The 22501-nt window shown below is 34.5% G+C and overlaps 1 protein-coding gene across 8 annotated transcripts; it reads left to right on the top strand.

Moving 5' to 3' along the window:
• The first annotated feature begins 1147 nt into the window (after window positions 1–1147).
• On the top strand, window positions 1148–17730 carry LOC114277512 (uncharacterized). 8 transcript variants are annotated; one of them, XM_082920129.1, is made up of 13 exons: window positions 6548–7122; window positions 7207–7511; window positions 7615–7716; window positions 7803–8584; window positions 9569–9679; window positions 11437–11613; window positions 12292–12542; window positions 12629–12856; window positions 12975–13068; window positions 13175–13276; window positions 13379–13844; window positions 13963–14023; window positions 17270–17730. In XM_082920129.1, the coding sequence occupies exons 5-10, from the start codon at window positions 9598–9600 to the stop codon at window positions 13180–13182; spliced, it is 840 nt and encodes a 279-aa protein (XP_082776255.1). In that variant the 5' UTR covers window positions 6548–7122; window positions 7207–7511; window positions 7615–7716; window positions 7803–8584; window positions 9569–9597; the 3' UTR covers window positions 13183–13276; window positions 13379–13844; window positions 13963–14023; window positions 17270–17730. The 8 variants fall into 8 exon arrangements, with proteins under 8 accessions (XP_082776256.1, XP_082776250.1, XP_082776249.1 ...); XM_082920128.1 differs by having other exon boundaries at window positions 7207–7716; XM_082920124.1 differs by lacking the exons at window positions 6548–7122; window positions 7207–7511; window positions 7615–7716; window positions 7803–8584 and adding exons at window positions 1149–1374; window positions 16870–17028.
• Window positions 17731–22501: the final 4771 nt, after the last annotated feature.

Here is a 22501-nt window from a genome sequence, read left to right as displayed (position 1 = left end):
AGAAACAACTTTTATTCATCTCTTGTATCCCTCAATTTATAAATATACTTATGCTTTTGCTTTTGAGTTTTCATTGTTTGTTGTAAGGAACCATTCAATAATTTTATTTTTTTTATTTTTTATTTTTTGGCTTAATACTTTCACAAGGATGTTTTTCAACAAAAATATTTGTTATCGGAATTTTTGATGGACCAATCTTTTGTGCACAATTGTGTGATTATGTGAAACAGTAATCAAAACGAAGCAATAAGCAAAAACTGAAAAAAAAAAAAAAAAAAAAAAAAATTATAGCAATTTTTGATGGACCAATCTTTTGTGTACAATTGTGTGATTATGTGAAACAGTAATCAAAACAAAATAATAAGCAAAAATTGAAAAACAAATCTTAATGAAATTATCGAAAAACTGAATTAAAAAAAAAAAAAAAAAAAAAAGTCAGATCAAGTCAAATATTTAACACTTTCTCTTTAAGACATATTTGTTCATTGCATGCTCACACATGGAAACCCCTTGATTGGCCAATTATGACAAGAGCAACTGCACAATCCAAGATCAGCGATCGTAGATGGGAATGAATGCACTTAAAATTGTTCTAAAAAAAAGCTACTAACAATCTATGTTCTATATCATCTTGAAAAGTTTTACCAACTTACCATTCATAAAAACAACGCTCAAGTAATATATATTAATGTGTGTTTGAAAGGAGAAGATAGATGACCAGTTATTAGTATAATCACTACAACAAACTGCACAATTGGCGTCTAAAATTGGTGACCAAAGCAATTTTAGTCGCCAAAAACAGTATATTGGGCGACCAAAATTGAATTTTAGTCGGCATTCATTTACTCTTTTTAGCTACTAAATTCTTTTAGTCGCCGTATAGTATTATTGGCGACCAAAGTTGTTTTTAGTCACTATTTGCAACCATTTTACGCTACTAAAATTCCATTTAGTCGCCGTATGATAACATTTTCCGACAAAAAATGTTTGTCGCCAAAAATTGGGAGTATTTTGATGAATATTTGGCGACCACAACTAAATTAGTCGTTGTATATTAAACATTGCCGACGAAAATTTTAATTTAGTAGCCAAAATATGGTCTTCTTGGCAACCAAATTTTAGTCGCTGCGGACGATATTTGGCAATAAAGAATGGTTTAGTTGCTAAAGCTTCGAATTTTTTTTAGAGGAAAACTCATTAATATTGGCACCTATATTTAACAAAGAATTATTTTTCTTCTGTTTCACACACACCAACATACAGAGCACTCGATGCCAAACCTCAGCACCGCTGACCACCGCCGATCATCACCATCGCTAGCCACCGGCGCTCGCCATCACGACCACTGCAAATCGGCCCCACCACTGATTACAGGTATTTCTCTCTCATCTCTCTCTCTCTCTCTCTCTCTCTTTGTCGATCTGTGTCTGTCTGTTTGTATCTCCTTCTCGCTGTCTCTCCCATCCCCGTGTCTCACGATTTGTGTAGGGTTTTTAAATGTTTGTTTTCTTTCTTTTTCTGTTGAATTTGTAATCAATTTTTTAGGACTTTTTCTGATTTCGTGAATGGGTGGTTGAAATTTCAGATTGTGGATTTCTGATTCTCCATTTTGGATTGTTCACCTCTATGACCGAATATGCCTATGTTTCTGGAATATTCCAAACTAACCCTATATATATATGCATTGTTGGGAAATTGAATGCTGTGATGATTCTCGATTTTAGATTTTTGCTTCTCGATTTCTGATTTTATTTTTTATTTTTTTTTTTGAGTTGAATGTTGTGATGATCATTGTTGTGTTTACTGCTCTCATCACTTGTGAACAGGTTAAAAAGCTGATATTAAGCCTATCTGAATTTTGTATCACTTGAAATCCATACTTGCTTTAATGGATCTGAGAGTTGGGGTTGTGTTCCCTTTAATTTGCCTTGTTCTTTCTCTCCTTGTGTTATCATTGTAATGTTCATGAAATTAGGACAAAATGAAGTATCTTTATCTAGAAATGCTTGTACAATATTTTGCCAATTTGTTGGAATCTAAGGGGAAAAGGGATGAATTTAGATACTATCTATTGTAGGTGTCTAGCTGATAATGAAACCATGGAGCATGTTTCATTGACGTGTTCTTATTCTCAAAGAATTTGGCGAGGGTCATCTTTAGGATTGGACTTCTTGGCTGGAGAACCTTTGAGCTTTAAGGAATGGTTTACGCAATGGGTGGAATAGGTTAAGGATGAATATCTTCTGCTTCAATCCATAACTGTACTGTGGGTTGTATGGTTACAACGAAATAGTGTAGAATTTAAAAATACCTTAATGAACCCAATACAATCAATAAATTTGGTGCAAGAGTTGTATGTATCTGTAAAGAGGAAAAGTCTTATTCATCCACCTGAGCCCTCAAATACAGATGTAAATACCACTGGGTTATATAGTAGGCCTTGTCTACTAATGAATACTACTGCTAACACTCCAGCATTGCACGTCCATACCTTGATAATTGATGGAGCTTGGAAGGACAGAGAATGAGGCAAAAGTTGCTGTTGGTTGGGTTTGTTATACACTAAGGTTCTTATTGGTCAGGAAGCAAGGCAAATCCATTTGCCATCCCCTTATAGCAGCAAAATCTCGAGCATGCATGGAGGCTATCAAGTGGGAAATTGAAAATCGTCTTCTTGAATTTTATTAGTTTATAATATAATTATGTCAATATCCTCAACAACAACAAAAAAAAGTATGGTTCCTTCCGTGGATCTAAGCGCCAGATGTTGGCAGATCTCTGTTTTAGCTACAGTCACCTGCTATTCATTCTCAATGCAACAAATTGTAGTGGTCTATGTTATCAAAATCCCTGGAGGTAATGCAGATGTTGTGATTTTTGTTGTGTTTTTTGTTTGTGAAATAATGAATCAGTCGTAAGATCTATTAGCTGTTTAAAAAGCATTCAATTTTCTGGTGACTAGATTTTTTTTTTGAGTCCACATTTGTGTTTTAACTACAAGTGAATACCAGAGTCCTAGATTTTGAAGACAGCAGCTCATTGCAGCCATATTAGAACACTCAAAAGTTGAGAACTATACTGTGTAAATGTCCAGTAAAAAGATGTAAAAGACCCCATCTACTGTGGAGTAACATGTAAAAAGATTTAAAAGACTCCATCTATGTTTTACACCATGTAGTAAATGTCTAGTAATTTCAAACAAACATGTGATAGGATAATATAGGATTGTACTATCCCCTCCTAATCCAAAAGTTCAAACATGGGATATGATACAAAATCCTAAAGAATTGGTATCTTCAATTCAAGCAATGTATATAGACCTCATCATGTAAATTCCATAATTATGTGAATGTTTTTATTTTTATTTTTATTTTTTTTATTTTTGGTTCAATGATGCTTTTATGGAATTCGGATAATTGACAAATTTTTGTAATCAATGGAACAATATTTCCTAGGTTGGAGCTCTCTGTTTATGTGATTGGTAATCTATAATACTAGAAATGGCTTTTAATGTTGTAGCTTGTTTTGTGTGTTAGTGAGGGGAGAAAGCCTTCTATTGTGCTTAAAGTGACAGTCTAAGTAAGCTAAGGACCTTAATGTGACAATCCAGTTCCTTCTGCTGTGCTTTTTGGAGATTTAAGGTAACTTTTCTTTGGAAAAAAATTCATTCTCATTTCCTTATAATTTTTTTTTTTTTTTTTTTTTTTGCTCTGATGATTCAAATCCTATTTATGTTGTTCCCAACATTTACAACAACATATGTTTTGAATGTAATCAAAACACTCAAATTTAGAGTAATAGAACAAATAATTTTATTTGTTGGTTAAATTTGATGTCTTTGTTCATAATGAAAATCAAACAAGGAAGTATAAGATCCACTATGGATTTAGTAGTAGTATATGGAAAAATAAAAGTAAAATAACAAGATAACTAAACAGAGGATATAACTAAGGTTTACATTCAAAGTAGTGGCAACCATTAAAAAAAAACTAGGAGTTTAGTCGCTCAAATTTGACAGGTGCAGCTGACGATGATAACTTCCATTCTGAAGGCAGAGGCTGTTGGACACCAAAGAGTCACTAAACAACCCAACATCAACTTCATCAAAATTCAGATTAAGTGAATGGCCTAGATTAAGAGGGAATGGCCCAGATTTGTGTATTATATATGCCCCTCAATCTTCAAATATCATTATCGGAGTGTGTCCATTTTATTAGCTTCAGTTGCATACCGTAATGCCTTTAATAATGTAGCCAGAAATAGTTTGAGAGAGAACCACAAACAATTTGCCTTAGGATTAAAATGTGTGATTAATCAATGGCCTAATGAATAAAAATTGTGGTAGACCTTTACAACTCCATAGAAACAACAGAGGATAATCTAGTGTAGCCAACAAACCATAAATTTGTTCACACACTTTTTTAGTATAGAACAATACAAATTATTAGATTTATGTTCGCATTTTTTTCAATGCTTCAAAACTTTAAAATTTCATTACTTTTGTTTTACCCATCTGATTTCCATAAAATTTATGTTTACAACATGTATTTACTGTTATCTATTAACGTCCTATCTATATTGAATATGAAATTTAATTTCTCTTTAAATTTGGTTACAATTATATGTCTCCCTCTAAGATGACTTCACATAGAATTGTTCATGTATGTCACATTAGCGTATGAATACATGCCGAGTTACTACTGAAATTAGCCAACTATATGCAATTGACAAATAGGCAAAACATCCCGATCTATTATTACTATTTCGGTAAACATCAAAAAAAAATGCTAATCGAACCCTTAAACTTACTTAAGCTCTCTTCCATTACAGAGTACTTTTCCAAATTGCCGTCCATTCCCAGGTTCATCTTTGGTTCATGTGTACTGTTCCAATAATGGACAAGAGTTGGATGATGATAAAAGATCTGCTCAAAAGTAAAGAGTATGTACAGGGTGTTCAGTCATTTATTGAGTTCGCTACGAAGAATTTAGGACCGCAAGAAGAAATTCGTTGTCCTTGTGTTGATTGCTTGAACGGCACAAAATTTAGCCGACACGTTGTACGGTTCCACTTGATTTGAAGAGGAATCGCAATTTTTTATCGAACTTGGTTGCACCATGGGGAACATGTTCTCATGTTTCGTGATCATCCTAGTATGCGAAACGATGATACTGAAAGCAACGAACCTGGAATGATAGACAATCACGAAAATATGGGTGAACTTCCTACCACGTTAGAAGAGATTTACATGAGTGGTCTCATGGATGATCATATCGACGAAGACCGTACTAGTTCGGAGAGGCATAATTTGTTGAAGTTCATGAAGTTGTTCGATGATGCTCAACGCAAAGTATATCCCGAGTGTGAAAAGTTCTTCATCTTGTCCTTCGTAATTAAGATGCTTCATTTGAAGGTGTATAATAAATAGAGCAACAAATCTTTCAATATGGTTATGCAAGTTTTCAAAGACATTCTACCAAAGTGTGATGAAACTGTTCCATGGACCCTTTATGAAGCGAAAAAGTTCTTACGTGAATTGGGTTTGGGATATGAGACCATTCATGCATGCAAGAATGATTGTACTCTATTTTAGAAGAACAACGCCACATTGGAGAATTGCCCTACATGTACGGAGTGTAGATACAAGTTGAATGACAAGACGGGTAAAAAAATTCCACACAAAATACTGAGGTACTTTCCTTTGACACCGAGGTTGAAGAGTTGTACATGTCGAAAAAAATAGCCACATTTATGAGATGGCACAAAGATAAGCGTGTGGATGATGGAGTATTACGACATCCAGCTGATGGTGAGGCATGGAAGGATTTTGATAGGTTGCATCCTACATTCTCTGCTTATCCTCGGAATGTAAGGCTAGGGCTTGCCACAGATGGTTTCAATCCATTCGGAAATATGAGTACATCTTACAGTATGTGGCCCGTAATCTTAATGCCTTACAATCTACCCCCATGGAAGTGTATGAAAGATCCATTTGTCATGATGTCATTGCTTATTCCCGGACGATTCGCACCTGGAAGAGACATCGATGTTTACTTGCAACCATTAGTAGAAAAGTTAACTAATCTGTGGGAGCATGGTGTGCAAACATATGATGCCTCAAATGGCCAAATATTTACAATGCATACAGCAGTCATGTGGACCATCAATGACTTCCACGCATATGGTTCCTTGTCTGGTTGGAGTACAAAAGGTTACTTGGCATGCCCTAATTGTAACATGGATGCTTCATCTCAGAGTTTGCGAAGTAAGATAGGGTATATGGGTGCTCGGCGGTACTTACCTGAGAACCATAATTGGCGAAGAAGTAGGCTATTCAACGGTGAAATTGAGAATCGGTCCAAACCCGTGGAGTTATCGGGAGAACAAATACTGGAGCAAATTAATTTGGGAACGTACAAGCCGTATGAAAAGCATCCAACCAACCAAAAAAGACAAAGGACTGAAAAGCCAACTCCAAATTGGACAAAAAGAAGCATTTTGTTTGACTTACCCTATTGGAAAAGCACATAGAGAAGAATATATGTGACAATCTGCTTGGGACACTATTGAGCATAGATGGCAAGAGCAAGGACACAGAGAAAGCACGTTTGGATCTGGAGGACATGCGAATACAAAAGGAGTTACACTTGATAAGGCATGCGAATGACTCTTTCGAGAAGCCTCCGGCATTGTACACATTGTCCCTGGCAGAGAGACAAGGGTTTTCTGATTTCTTGAAATCGATTAAGTATCCTGATGGCTATGCGGCAAATGTATCCAATTGTGTCACCGCGAATGGTGGTAAGTTAGTTGGCCTCAAGAGTCATGACTGTCATGTCCTTCTACAACGACTTCTTTCCATTGGGATGCGAGGATACCTTCCTACCGAGATTGGACCACATTGTTTGAGTTGGGAACTTTTTTCAAACAGTTGTGCTCAAAGACATTGCGGGTGACTGATTTGGAGAAATTGCCAGAACAAATCGTACTTATACTTTGTAAGCTTGAGAAGATTTTTCCTCCTGCTTTTTTTGATGTCATGGTCCACTTAGCAATTCATTTGCCTTATGAGGCTATGGTTGGAGGGCCCGTGCAATATCGATGGATGTATCCTATTGAGAGGTATAACTACGATGCGGGTGCTTTTTTCATGTAAATATAGTTCAATATGATCATACTAACGATCAGGCTGATGTTTACATGTAGGATGCTCGGACTTCTTAAAGGATTTGTGGGCAATAAAGCTCGGCCAGAAGGTTCCGTTGCGTAGGGTTACATATCGAAAGAGTGCATGACGTTTTGTTCAATGTACTTGGATGGAGTTGAAACGATGTTTAACAGGGAAGAAATGAACTATGATGGGGGTGACAATGGCCTGGGTTGGCGATTTTCACTCAAAATGTTCGTCCTTTTGGTCAACTCCCAAGGGCAATTGATGTGTCCATAACTGACCGTGAATTGGCTCATTGGTTTGTCCTACATAGTAGTTTGAAAGTGGACGAATATCTAGAGTATGATTCCTCATCATATATGCAACATACATTTTGTACATGGTTTTTTTTTTTTAAAGTCTTCATTATTCCAATTACTTATGAATTACATTGTATTAAGTAGGGAACACAAGCTCGTGTTGCAACAAACGTATGGAAGTGATTGCAACATTGCAACATTGTAACGCGACAATGCAAAGAATTTCCTAAATGGTTCAAAGATTGCGTAAGCTAAAACTCGTTAGTGTATAGTTTACAGATAATGTTACATTATTCTAAGTTTGAATTAACATGACATACTTTTTTGTGTAGATGAACCAATTGTGAAATCAAAAGTCACCCGAAGCAACCGATGAGATGTGGTCATTAGCCAATGGACCTAATGCCTTAGTGAACACGTATTCGGGATGCATTGCTAATGGCGTCCGATTCCATACTATCGACCGTGATAACCGTCATAAATGTCAAAATAGTGGGTTGGTAGTGGAAGGCGACCACGAAGGCCAATTGATAAAGTTCTACGGCTACCTTTGTAAAGTGTGGGAACTGACATATTTGTTTGGACATCGGGTTGTTTTGTTCCAATGTGAATGGTATAACACCGGTAGTAGTCGAACTTTACGTGTCGAACCACATGTGACAACTGTTGATGTAAGAAGTTGATGGTATAAAGATGACTTGTTTGTGTTCCTAAGCCAAGTTCAACAAGTTTTCTATGTTCATGATACGAAGTTAGGGTCGAATTGGCAAGTCGTAGAAAAGTTTCAACATCGATGAATTTGGGATGTGCCAGAGCTGGATGTGCCAGAATTTGATGAAGTGTTGCAAGAAGATGAAACCACTACCATTGTACCAACTGAGCCTATTGATGATGATGTTGTTTTGCGTCGGGATGACATTGAACCTGAAATTATTTCAATGGAAGTTTCTCAGTCCAAAAAGCGTGTACAACCTAGGGATGTTATGGATGATGCTTTCATCTGTGACGACGATGATGAACTAACAATCGCAGGTGATGACGAAGAAGAAGATAAGATACAAAGTGATTTTGATACAGATACAAATACGGACCTAGAGTTTTAACTCACTTTGTGGTAAAATTACTTTATGTGTTCTCTAAGTACATTGTTAATGAACTTTGTTTGTTTGTCCGGCTTGTTTTGTTGATGTAATGGGGGGCAATTAACAATGCGGTGTTTGTTCTGAAATTCATACGTTCTGAGATGTTATGTACAATTCCATAATTTTGTGCAATGTTCAACCTCTTTAATTGATGAACCTTGTAATTTGAATTTCAAATTCTGCTCTTGGTTAGACTAATTATGTCTTAAATTGTAAGTAGACTAATTATGTCTTGTTTCTTGTTCTTCTTCTTGTTCTTGTTCTTCTTCTTCATCTCCTTCTTCTTCTTGTTTGGACCCCAATTTCCCAACTACATTCATATTCTATGAATTTAATACCCTTGTAATTAATTTCCTGTACGATTTCTATGAACTTTGGCTGAAAATTGAAAAGCAAATTCGTAGTGAAGTCAGATTTACCATGCAGTCTACTGTCCCATTTCGCAGATTTTCCCACACTCTTGAAACAGTCAAGAGTATGTTCTTCACTGGTGGGCACTTTCATAGAGTCTATGTATTTTTTTATGTTGCAATACATAAAATAGTCATCCTTTTTGGTAGGTGTTATGAACCTGACCTATATGCCAAATGATTCAAGTTGGGACCATGATATGTCCCCATGATTCTGTACTTGATATCCTTGGGTGCTCTCACTTTAGGTGGCTCTCACTCTAGCATATCAGAGTCCTTTTTAGGAAGAGTCCTTTTTAGGAAAGCCCTCTTCTAGGTAGATTCAAACACAAAATTTGGTGTTAGCTTTAATACCGTTAGTTACAAACTTGACCATACATCTGATGGAAATAATGAGATCAAACCCATAACTCTTTGGTACTGTTACAATAGGATTCTGATAAACGTATGACCTTTCCTATAGTATACAGTGATTGTCATTTTCATAAATTCAATACTTTAGTTATTTATTTATTTATTTTTCTTCTTCTTCTTCTCTTGCTATAGCAGAATCTAGTGAAGATAGATGGACTTGCATGTGCAGTGCAGATAGTTTACTTGATGTAGCAGCTGGCAATCTCAACACAAACTATTTTACATCTTGCAATTGCACTTCTGGTATTTTGCTTTAGTGCATAGAATTATCTTCAATCAACAGCTTTAGTAATGTAGTATCCCTGAGTGATGAAATAATGATATGTTCTTTAGGTGAATCATGTGTCGTAATGGCAGTTTATAAGACATATCTAGCTTGTATCCTCCTGCATAACTGAGTATGTTCCTAGTAATGGTTTAACAATCACTAGGCTATTCTGAAAGTTCTAAATCTTGTTCTTCTGTTTCTGATTATAAGGATCATTATGATGATGTTTCTTATGCTGTGTGTGCCAATATGCTTATTTTCTAAGTGCTGTGATATGTGATTCAAAGCATGCCCCTTGTAAATGGAAGTTCTAGTAGATTGTAGGATGCTTGACATTGCGAAAGAGGCATGAAGAATAATGAACCTCTAGTTATCATTATATATTCTTCTATTCTTGTGTTGGATTTAATAGGATGTCTAAGTTGTTTTCACTCGTTGAGGGTTTCTATGTCTAGCCAAAATGTATAGAAACCTAGGGAAAAAGGTGTTTACATATGCTTTGTGTTGCACATGACAGAGTGAATCTAAAATTAGATGACATAATTAATACTACTTGGCAAAAAATTGTAGCATTGGATTATTAATCAAAACATTGTCCATACATATATATATATTTCTAGTTGCACCGGTTGCATTATTCCATATGGAGTTTGGTTCATTTATTTCCAGTTATTTTGTTTGACAATGTTGGTGTGTCCTATTTTGGTAAGGTACTAATACAATGTGCACAATGCCTATGAGGGTGTAATTTTTACATCACATGGCTTCTAGCTTCTCATTGTCATTGTTTTGATCTTGATCAATTCTTGCATAAATGGAAAAGTGAACCAGATCGTCTCTTCAAAGGTGATTATTACTGGTTATCTGGAAGTGCTCAGTAGGATGGTAAGATGATGAATCAAGGGAGTTAAGCTTGGCTAAAGGTGGGTCTGACTGGGGGCTTGATTGTGATTGTAGAAAAGATGCTCAAGCCAAGCTCAATGTTAATTTAGAGCTTGATAGTTTTTTTTCAACCTCGAACGCTGCTTGATTAGATCATGCGCACAAAGCCTGTTAGATGGAAAAATTACTACACAAGCTTGATATATTGGATCATTAGAATCCCACACCAGATCACTCAATAAAACAAACAAGTTATGTGCAATCCTAGTGTAGAGCCCATTCATATTTTGGGGTGAGATTGACCAACTCAATGGTAGGCTTGATTTGGTTAGTTCATGCCACTAGTTTTTAACTGGGTGTCTAGTTCTCGGGATATTGGTTTATATACATTCTAAATAACAAACCTACTGGAAATAAAGTTTGGATCTTGTTATTCACGAATTTCATACCTCCATATGCTTGTATTTTAGTATTATTAATCTTGGTATTTGTTGAATAAAGCACCTCAAATTGGTGTATAGGCTACGTGAATCGAAAGATTTACTTGGGTGCTATTTTAGTTTTATTGCTGTTTTATTGCTGGCTGCTTAATTCATTGGCTGCTTAATCTGCTTAATCATGGTTAATCTGCTTAATCTGTTGGCTGCTTAATCTGCTGGCTGTTGTATCCTATCTATGATTGGTTGTCAAAGAAATAATGACATTTAAACATCCAATGATGTTTGGACATTTATGTATGTGAGGTTTATGTAAATGTATGTAAATTTATGTATGTCAAAAATATGTAAATGTATGTAAATGATGTATGTGACGTTTATTACTCATGTAATTTTCTTATGTTTTTATGTAGGTACCATGGTTTCTGGAATCAAGACGGGACGGCGGAAGACAACAACAAGTGGTAACGTATTATCAGCCTCCGAAGCATGTCCAGCAATTATTGGCACCCCGTTGACGTTCACTGATGAGACGCAGCCACCAAATGATACACAAATAGTTGTGGAGAAGACGCAGCAAGGTGGCGTGGGTAAGAGCATTGAACTTAGTTGTTTACAAATCTTTTTTTTCTTTTTTTTAGGGTGCATAAGTCAGGTCTTTAAGGCAATGAAAACCCCATAAATAGAAAGAAAAACAAAGAAAATGTGAATACCTTGTTAATCTGATTGGTAAGGAATGCCTTTGTTCATCTGTAGGTTAATCTGTTTGTTAATCTTGTTAGTCAATGTGAATGCCTTAGTGACCACATATCCTGCCTATAGTGCCCAACCCTTCAACTCATTTTGTTGGAGATACACTGATTGGTAAGGAACGGATCAGTTGTGCATGGTTATGCAATTATGTCCAAGAAAGGAAAGAAAATCATATTTGTATCTCAAGTTTAACAGAGGCAACACATGCACTCTTTGGTTGGCCTATAGTTGGTTGAGGTGGTATTATAGCTTTATTGTGCTTTACATATTTAAAATTAAAATATGTAAATTTTGTTGTACATAAAGTTCATTGATTTAGTTGAGTTCTAAACTTAAAAGAAACCAAGGGCTGTACACTTATGATTAATGGTATTAGTTTGATAGTCACTAATTATGTCTTTGTTGTTACAATGTTTATATGTGTTTCTTTTTTTAAAAAATGAAGCAGCAACTCATACTAGTTGAGTTCATTAAATTTGTTTGTAATTTGTGACTTGCTTCCCCTTTTGTGGCAGGGCGAAAAAGGTTGATTCGTGCACGAGGACATACATTAGGCAAAGGAGTGCAAAAAAGAATAGCTAGGAAAAAAGGAGAGAAATTACATGTGTATGCCAATCGTGTGTTGAACGCAATCACAGGAGGGAATGCAACCCCAGCGACAAATGAGTTGAGATTGCAAATTAGACAGTTGTGCCCTCTTCAGAGCCTGAAGTCATGGAGAAAAATCGATCAAAGTACCAAAGATGCGGTCATTCAAGCGATGCTAGTATGAGATTCATCTTGCTTAAATTATTATGTTATTTGTAATTGCTTAAATTAATTGATGTACTAATTTTCTTATTAAGTTTGTAGGACAAGTTTGTTATCGGCGATGATTTTGATAATGATGAACAAGCTCAACAAATCCTCGATAGAAAGGCAAATTTGCTATACAAGGATTGGAGGTACAATCTAAAGCAAGAGTTCCTCGAACTTGAGGAAAAGGGTGTTGATGACCCCTATAGTCATCCACCTAGTGGAGTGAGCTTGGACGACTGGAAATATCTTATTGATGTTGCTTGGAAAGACGAATCTCACTTGGTAACAAATTAATTAGAAACCCTATTCTTGAAATTCATTTATGTGAATATAAATAAAAATTCTTTACTAATTATTTTATTTTTGTAATTTTGTTTTTTGTTTTTTTTTTTCTTGTTAGAAACGCTCTAAAGCTGGTAAAGCAAATAGGGGTATGCTCCCCTACAATCATACAAGTGGATCGCGATCATTTCCTATAGCAATGGTCGCTTATGGTGAGAAGTAGTTATTTGTTTAGTAATGTAATGGATGATTGATTCTTCTTCATTTTGAATATTACTATGTACTACTTCATCAATGGAATTTTTTCAAACCTAATAGGCAAATGAGGATGGAGAAATAGATTTCCCTGAATTTTATAAGAAATCACACAAGTCCAAGAAGACGAGAGACTGGATTGACCCCAAATGTGGTGAGCTACATGTGAGTATTGAATGTTGAAACTAATTTTGTTGCAGACATATTAGTAAAGTTGTTTTCAATTCCTTCAACCATCTTGACTTTATTGTTTTTTTCCCATGACAGGATGATATGGTGAATCTACATGTCGTAGCCACCGATGCGGGGTTGCCATTGACCCACGAAGAACTGTCAAGGCAAGTGCTCGGGAAAAAAAAAATTACTTGCGTGGATGTGGGATAGGCCTGCAACCCTCTTCAACAGTTTCCAGTGCGGCACGAGCACGTGATAAACATATGGAGTCAATGAGAGCGGAACTAGAGGTTCTTCGTGAGGAGCATCAAAGAGATCACGAGGAGTTGCTGAAGGAGAAAGAGGAGCGCCAAAGAGATCATGAGGAGTTGGTCAAGGAGAAAAAGGAGCGCCAAAGAGATAGGGAGGAAATTATGAGAGAAAGAAATGAGCTAATGAAACAAATTGAAGAAGGAAAAAAAGCACGGAAGGCACAACAAGTACAACTCAATCATTTGAACGACGTGGTGTCACGGCTCACAACCCTCTTGCAGGGTTCAGATGGTCATCCTACTATTCGGTAAACATAATTTTATTGATAAGCTAATGCAAGTTCTACAAAAATATGGATCATATTGGCATAGAATTGTTTTCTAAAGTTGCTATGCAAATTTTTTTTTGTTATGTGTTTCGAACAGGTTTTGAGGCATAATATGAGTAGACTTTGCAGCAGACGGACCGTAATCTGATTTCCGTAAGGTAACCACTGCTTCCAAAATTGCTTCCAAAATTGTCTAATTAATCAAATACATAAATGCATTAAAAAAATTAAAAAGACACATGCAAATCAAATAATTTGTATTGAACATACTGAACCATTCCAAAGTGGCTCACATTTGGAAGGCATTCAGTACCTCAAAAACAGCCCTTGAAAAAGTCCCTTCTGTCTGGATCAACTTGAGCTTTCCTACAGTAATGTATGGGTCAACAGTAGGTATAACCTCAGGATATTGAACTGCAGGAATAGAATACTTCTTCTCTGGCTGAGACATCAAGGCAGACAAGCAAGAATCATCATAAAATGTAATTGTCCATGGTTGCTCATAAAAATATAAACGTCTGGAAATGTTTAGAAACAAAAACTAAAACCTATAGAAATTTTTATACATTCCCAATAAACATATAATAGAACATGTTGAGGTATAAACATCTCTTTACATAAAGGGCACAAGTGTACAATCCAAAAGTAAGCCCAGCACAAACCAAGAATTGTTAATTTAATGTCAAACAAATCAATCTTATCAAGAACATGTGTATAAAATTTCAAATGTGCGTACAAGGATCCAAGTAAGTTTTTACAAAATTATTAATAAATAATGATATTAATAATAGATAAAAATATTAATAATAGATAAAGGTCAAAAGGTTTATAAGGTATGGGAGTCCTTCTGGAAAACAAGGTCACAACAAAATTAGGTTCCTCTGTTAATGCTGAAGAGACTGCACCTTCTATTTGGATGAAGTAAAACTAAATTAAGCACTGGAGTTGCTTCGTAACGGTGCAATGCATTTAATGGAATTAAAAGTGGTACTTAACAAAGAGGGAAAATGTATGAAGCAACACTGGTTGAAGAGAAGAGGAGAGCAAGTTGTCTAGAAAGGTTCAACCATGTGCAACCTAGACTATTGATTGTACTAGAAAAAGAATGGAAGAAAATCTTGATTGAGCTTGGAGATGCCAAAAAGGACATGGGAAAGGTAAAAAATAAGCTGTGATGGAGGACATGATTGAAGTCAACTGAGGAAATGATCTTACAAACAGTCAACCTGAGAATATAATTAAGGCTTATTTTTCTTTAGGTCAGATTAAAAATGAGCCGCAATGAAAAACTGAAGGTAGATCCAATATTTGATTGAAGGATTAAAATATATGATTGTTGCAACATGATTAACTGCAATCAGCATCAGCGATGGGACAAACATAAACTAGTGAGTAGCAAATCTACAGCAAGGAAAGAGGTCCAAAGACAACACCATGGGAATAGTAAAAAGGGATCCTTCAAACTCTTTTCAAAAGATCCATTTCCACAGGGTTAGAACTGCAGCCCTCGAACCACTGTAGGGATGGCACGAGTAGCTTCGTTGTGTCAAATAAGACCTGTGGGGACATACGGGACGTAATTAGCACATGTACGTTGGGAGTTGGCGTGAAAAACGTCGTAAACTTAGCCGAAAAAAGGCCTTTGGGGGCCGAAAATTGAAAGCAACCGCTGAACCACTGTAGGGACAGCACGGGTAGGTTCCGCATGTCAAATACGACTTGTGGGGATAGACGGGACGTAATTAGCACACGTACGTTGGGCGTTGGCGTGGTAAACGCCATAAACTTAGCCGAAAAATGCCTTTTGGGGCCGGAAATTCAAAACAGCCCCTGAAGCACTCTATGGATGCCACGGGTATCTTTCTCATGTCAAATAGGACCTGTGGGACGTTATTAGCATGCGTACGTTGGGGGTTTCCGTGACAAACGCATATATAAGCTTATAAATATATATTAAAACTTGTCATGGTTCCCCATTGAGGTTGTTCATTACTTATGTCAGATTGTGAAGCACAATTAGAACCATTACTGCAATGAAAAACCGCCTCTCCCATAAAAAAGCTAACCATAACTCTAATTGCTTGCTTTGAATTTAAAGGATAAGTCAGTATCATGAGTATCTTTAGTGGCACTTTTAGCAGAGCTCTAGACTGACCAGGTTTTTTCTAGCTAGAAGTCCAATTTTGTTTTGTATTGAAGGACAACAATTTGCCAATTTTTTGAAGGATCTTAGAGTATGGTTGAACAGTCGTCAAGACTAGAGGTCATAGTGCTAGATGTGCCTGTTGGGCACTATGGTTCCTTTCAATAGGGTGTTTCTGCTCAGTGCTGACACAGTTGTAATATTTTTATGTCTACTATCTGAGACTCGGTTATCATAATGGTAATATGGCTCAATGATTCATGGATTTTGTGAAGAAAACCAAGTGTCTTGCCCAGTTTATCTCCTGATTATAGGTTCCAGTTCACGTGGATCAAATTTGATGGTGAGCGTTATGAGTGGATTCCTAGAAGCTTCTTTCTTTTTTCTTTTTTCTTTTTTTTTTTTTTTTTTTTGAGTCTCTGTCTTTATCTAGTCATGGTTGGATAAATTGTGACCTTATATTTAGTTTTTTCCAACTTGCCAAGTACTTCTAACTTGGCCATCCATGATAAAGAGTCTGCATGCAGTATATATGATAACTTGTGTTCTTATTGGTGGATAATAGTGTTTGGTTGGTATTGCAAGCTGAAGCAGTTCTCTGTTCTTAGAGAGAACCCAGATGGTTGTTGACTGCTCAGGAATAAAAATTATTGGTTGTTGACTGCTTAGGAATTGTAGTTACCGTAATGACCTAGAAAGTGGAAGGTTTGTTGATCATTGTGGAGATTTAGATGTTAGATTTTAAGTGTGAGAAACAAATCTTGGAAATGTGAAATTTACAAGTTACTGGGTAATAAATACACTCTTGAAATTGTATGATGCTGCGAAACACATGGCCTATATACACCTCATTTGTTACAGGATCACTGTTGTGGCTGAACATCAGTCATGTTGAATTGGAATTTTAATTGTTTTGCTCAACAAAAGAATGACTGTGAAGCTGAATAAAAATTCAGAAACTGTTGGAGCTAATAAACGAGACCGGTGTCATAATCTTTTCATGGCAACTGTGAATCTGTGGTGATCATTCAGCTTTAACCTTTTTTTGTTTATGCTTACATACAACTGTAAACTGTAAACTCATGTGGTTCATCCTTTTTTTGTGGTTCATCCTTTTTTTGTTTATGCTTACATACATGATGCCAGGTGCGGAGGGAAGGGCGCATCAAGTGGGGTCCTGCCCCCTCAAACATTTGTACATACTTTTTGTTGAAAATTTTTGTTTACAATGGAACTAATGGGTGTCATTTTTGTTGTGTAGATGGCTTTTGGCATTGACATGTGGATCTTCTATTTTTTTGTCCGGTAGATAATTCATAGTTTTGCAAAGTTGGGAAGTTTTGGGTTGTCCTCAGCTTTTTGTGTGAAAATTGGATGAATCGTACATATAATTTTAGCACGCGTTACATAGTATTTTTGGAAGTTGTATTAATTGCTCTGGTGGTATATATAGATTACCTTTTGTCGTGGTACATATTACCATGGTAATTTGTACCATGCAAAATGTCATTACAATGCATAGTATAGTAACAATGTTTTGTGTATAGAGGACATTGTTTTGGTAACATAGTTGGAATGTATGGCGTTATTATTTGTAATTAGAATATATTAGTTGGTTTGTATATAAGTTTACATTGTAAGGTGTTCTTTTTTGTTTGATGGTTGTAAGTGAAACATGCATTACGGAATAAGTGATAATATATATTGATTTGGTTGTATACCTATTACAGGTTACGGTGGATATATACAGGTTTTGAAAAAAATTATTAAAATGAAAAAAACAAAACAAAAATAAAAAATGACATTTTTGGTGACAAAAAAATTGGTAGCCAAAAAGTAGAAATAAATCTTCTGGCAACTAAATATTTAGTAGCTAAAACTAATTGAAAATAGTTTTGGCGACTAATTGTTTAGTAGCTAAAACTGAAAACACTTTTGGCGACTAAACTGTATAGTAGCTAAAACTAGAATAACCTTTCCACGACAAAATCTTTAGTGGCTAAAAATGACACTATTGGCGACTATTAATTTGGTCGCCATTTATAATTGAATTTTTTGGCGACAAAAGATTTAGTAGCTGAAGATGTATTGATGTTCCCTTTGGGCGACTAATATCTTAGTCGCCAATGCTTCATCATCAGCGACCAACAGTGCTTTAGTCGCTAATTATTGCCTTTTTTGCCTACTAAAAGATTAGTCACCATTATGTTGGATTTTTAGCGACTAAAGTCGCCAATACCTTCGCCGACGATGTAGCCGCGACAAAGCCAGCGACCAGAATTTTTGGTCGACAAATCATTTCGACGACTAAAATTAATGCTTTTGGTGACAAAAACATTAAACGCCAAAAGTGAATTTTTTGTAGTGTTGGAACAATTTTAAGGGCATTCATTCCCATCTATGATCGTTGATCTTGGATTGTGCAGTTACTCCTGTCATAATTGGCCAATCAAGGGGTTTCCAAGTGTGAGCATGCAATGAACAAATATGTCTTAAAGAGAAAGTGTTAAATATTTGATTTGATCTGACTTTTTTCTTTTTCTTTTTTTTTTTGAATTCAGTTTTTCGATAATTTCATTAAGATTTGTTTTTCAATTTTTGCTTATTATTTTGTTTTGATTACTGTTTCACATAATCACACAATTGTACACAAAAGATTGGTCCATCAAAAATTGCTATAAATTTTTTTTTTTTTTTCAGTTTTTGCTTATTGCTTTGTTTTGATTACTGTTTCACATAATCACACAATTGTGCACAAAAGATTGGTCCATCAAAAATTCCTATAACAAATATTTTTGTTGAAAAACACCCTTGTGAAAGTATTAAGCCAAAAAAATAAAAAAATTTATTGAATGGTTCCTTACAACAAACAACGAAAACCCAAAAGAAAAAGCATAAATATATTTATAAATTGAAGGATACAAGAGATGAATAAAAGTTGTTTCTTTTTTTATTTATTTTCTTTTTTTTTTTTTTTTTGCGGGGGGGGGGGGGGGGGGGGGGGGGGGGGGGGGGGGTTTGGGGGGTTGTTATTTGTGGGTTAGAAATTCTCTTGGTTGGTAAGTATGGATGCTAAGGGCTGACAAGAAGACCAGCGTGGCATGAGTTTTGTGCAACGCTAAAATTTTTGATAATTTTTTTTTTTTTTTTGATCTCTAATATTTAAGGAAATTTATGGTATATGCACTTGTTACTTGTTTGTGTGGTACTTGTTACCTATTTTGTGGTATATATTATGTATTTTTGTGACAAATGTTATATAATTTTTTAGTAGAGTTATGAAAATTTGTGATTCATAAATCAAGTTACGTGTGTAGTAATTCTACCAAAAAAATTTGTAACATTTGTTATAAAAATGTGTAATATGTACCACAAAAATACGTAATAGATGCATATAGTACACTAGTGACGGCGCCAAAAAATAAATTGAGAGGGTTCAAATTGTCTTATCAAAGTCATTGAACTACCTTGTCAATTTGTTGGGAAATATTAGGTGTGCATCATATGCACCTTTACTTACCACCTTTGAATCACTAATTATGACATATTGTATTGTTAGTTATGACATAATGCGATATTAGTGAGTGTGTACCATAAAATTTCCCTAATAACAAATATAATATAATATAAAAGTTTGACAATTATAACATTATTAATGAACAATTTGTGTATCAAAAACTATTCATTATATAATTATACTAGTATAAAACTCGTGCTATGCACAACCTTAAATAAATAATTAAAATTTTATTTTAAAAGTTAAAGTAATAATTTTAAAATTTAAAAGAAAAAAATAGTTACAATTATGTGAGTAAGTTGTTTTTTGACAACTTTGTTGGATATATAAATAATAAAAAAATTATTTCGTGATAGAAAAATAATTAACAAATGAATGATCACAATTCATAAACTTGAGAAAAATATATTGAGATTTTCATCATCAATTTGCAAAATAAAAATTTTCCATATTGATGAAAATTTCAAGATTCTCTAAAAATTTGAAAAATATTTCCATATTGATAACTAAATATAAAATAAAATAATGAAAAAGAAAATTGATGAGAACCAATAATGTGATGACATATATATTTTTACATTATAAAAATTCATAAATTTAAGAAATATATACTGAGATTTTCATCAACAAAGAACTTACAACATTTTTGCTTATATAATAGTCTAGATTAGTTATCACATTTTGTAATTGTTATTTTAGTTACGAACAAAGAGATATGTAGTTATGCCTTAAGTAATATTTGGATATGACTCATTTTTATATTGATTATGACTTAGTTATGATTAATTACGGTGTTAGTTATGACCAATGTTTAGTTATGATATATTATGATTTCTTTTGTTATGACTGAATAGTTTTAGGTGCCAAATTTTTTCGTTCCCAAAAGTGAAAAAAGTAGCCTCAAGAAAGAGAAGAAAAAAAAAAAAAAGAAACTAGTATCGAGAATAGTACTAAAAAATATATATTTTTAGAGACAAAATAATTTAGTGCTTAAAAAATTTAAGCAAATCAAAAAATAGTAATTCATTAGTAAATGTATAACAACAATAACACTTTTGATAATAAAAATAAAAGTAATTTTGTCTATAAATCTTTTAGCTATATGTTGTCGCACCTGGATTTTCATATCCATTGCAGAATAATTCTACAATTTAAAAGATTCTTTTGAAATTTCTATTGAAAAGTAAAATTAATCTTAAATCCAATTCAAACAATAATTGTTTTTATTGGCTTCTAATAATATGAAGTATAGATTGGAAGCAAAATTTTTAGCGTGCATGCCACGGGTTTGATGTTTGTGTTTTGCTTGAAAATAAAAAGCATGAGAATGTCCTAATCTTGGAAGTATAGAAAAAGTAATGTTTAGTTTTTCATTAAAGCAAAGTATTAATAAAAACGACAATGCTACGTATCTCAAATTTTGTGGCTCAAAAGTGACTCAAATGGCCAAAACGACGTCGTTTTGAGTACAGAACAATATAAAAATGGCCAAAACAACGTCGTTTTGGCCATTTGAGCCACTTTTGAACCACAAAATTTAAGTTACGAGACATTTTCCTAATAAAAATATTACCATTTAATAAATGTTCTATTGTTTTAACTTGCGTCACATCAATATCTTGTTGAACTTGCTTAGAATGCCGATGCATTACATTTGGTTCAGAAACACCTTGATGTGTATCAACATGTTGATTACTAAAACCTAAATAATAAAAAATTAAAACATTATTACTAAAAAAAAAATTAAAATTTTATTTTAATTACAAACTAATTACCATTTTACAAAACTACATTAGAGTGCATTTCAAATTCAGGGATTTGCAGCACAAAATCTACAAAATTGTCAATATGGGCCAAACAAGATGAGGACACTTTTCCTTAGCACGTAATAGTGAGAGTCGAAAAAATCATGCCTCTTTTGCTATCTGTGGATGATTAGGTCTCTTGTTAATGGATTATCATCTTTATTATTGTGCCAAAGAAGCAAATATCTCCTCCGTGCTAACCTTGCTAACTTCGTTTTGACTTTGTGAAAAAATGAGAGAAAAAAAAACAAGGGCATAATTGTGAGGAAAAGAGTAAAAAAAATAATCATAAAACATGATTTTATAAATCAATCAATTATAAAAGTCTGATATCATAAAAGAGAATAAATATTTTATAAATTTGCCTTAGCACGTGTATAATAATTCTATAAGATCTTCTACTCGATGAAAGGTAAATCGTGTCTTTTTAAAATAATTTTATAAGAATAACAAAATTTACTCATAAATCTCATCTTAAAAATAATGATCAATTTAGTCTCAAGGATTTTCTTATAGACCAATTAGTCCCATTGATTTTGAAAAGATACATTTAACATATTATTTAGAAATTAAATTTACGGTTATACCTTTATTTTTATTATGTTTTCTTCTCTTCTTTTCTTTTGTACTGAAAAAGGTAAGGTATATAATCTATGGAAATCAAATTTGGGATGAAGTTTTACATGGGATTTTTTTTTTATTTGGAAAATATTTCAAAAAGAGTTAAAATTACTTGAAATATGAGATTCTTCGAACATTTTAAAATGAATATAAAAACTCCTTGATAAGTGAAAGGGGAATTTGTGCCAAACAAATGGACCGAGCTAAACCTAATGCAGACCTTCGTTTTGGACCACACAACCCGATCTGCTCATCTAGGATGTTGGATCATGTTGGACGGCGAGCGTGGATTGCAAACAAAGCTAAGCACGCACATTGGTGATGGGCCGAGCTAGGTTAGAATTAGGCTATCAACACAAATCATGCTGAATAAGGAATAAACCACAAGTATGGACCGGGCTAGGCAAGAGGAGATCAGTGCCTAAGACCGAGCCAAAGCTCCCAACCGAGCTAACGCAAGAGCTACACAAATGGCAAACTATGAGTATTTCGACCGAGCTAGACACAAAGAGTCTGAACAATTGGGCCAAGCTATAGGAATGGTAGAATA

The sequence above is a fragment of the Camellia sinensis genome, chromosome 3, assembly GCF_055761805.1.
Source record: "Camellia sinensis isolate YWXY chromosome 3, ASM5576180v1, whole genome shotgun sequence".
In the NCBI taxonomy this organism is placed as follows: Eukaryota; Viridiplantae; Streptophyta; class Magnoliopsida; order Ericales; family Theaceae; genus Camellia; species Camellia sinensis.
This window is presented reverse-complemented; position numbering and strand designations above follow the sequence as displayed.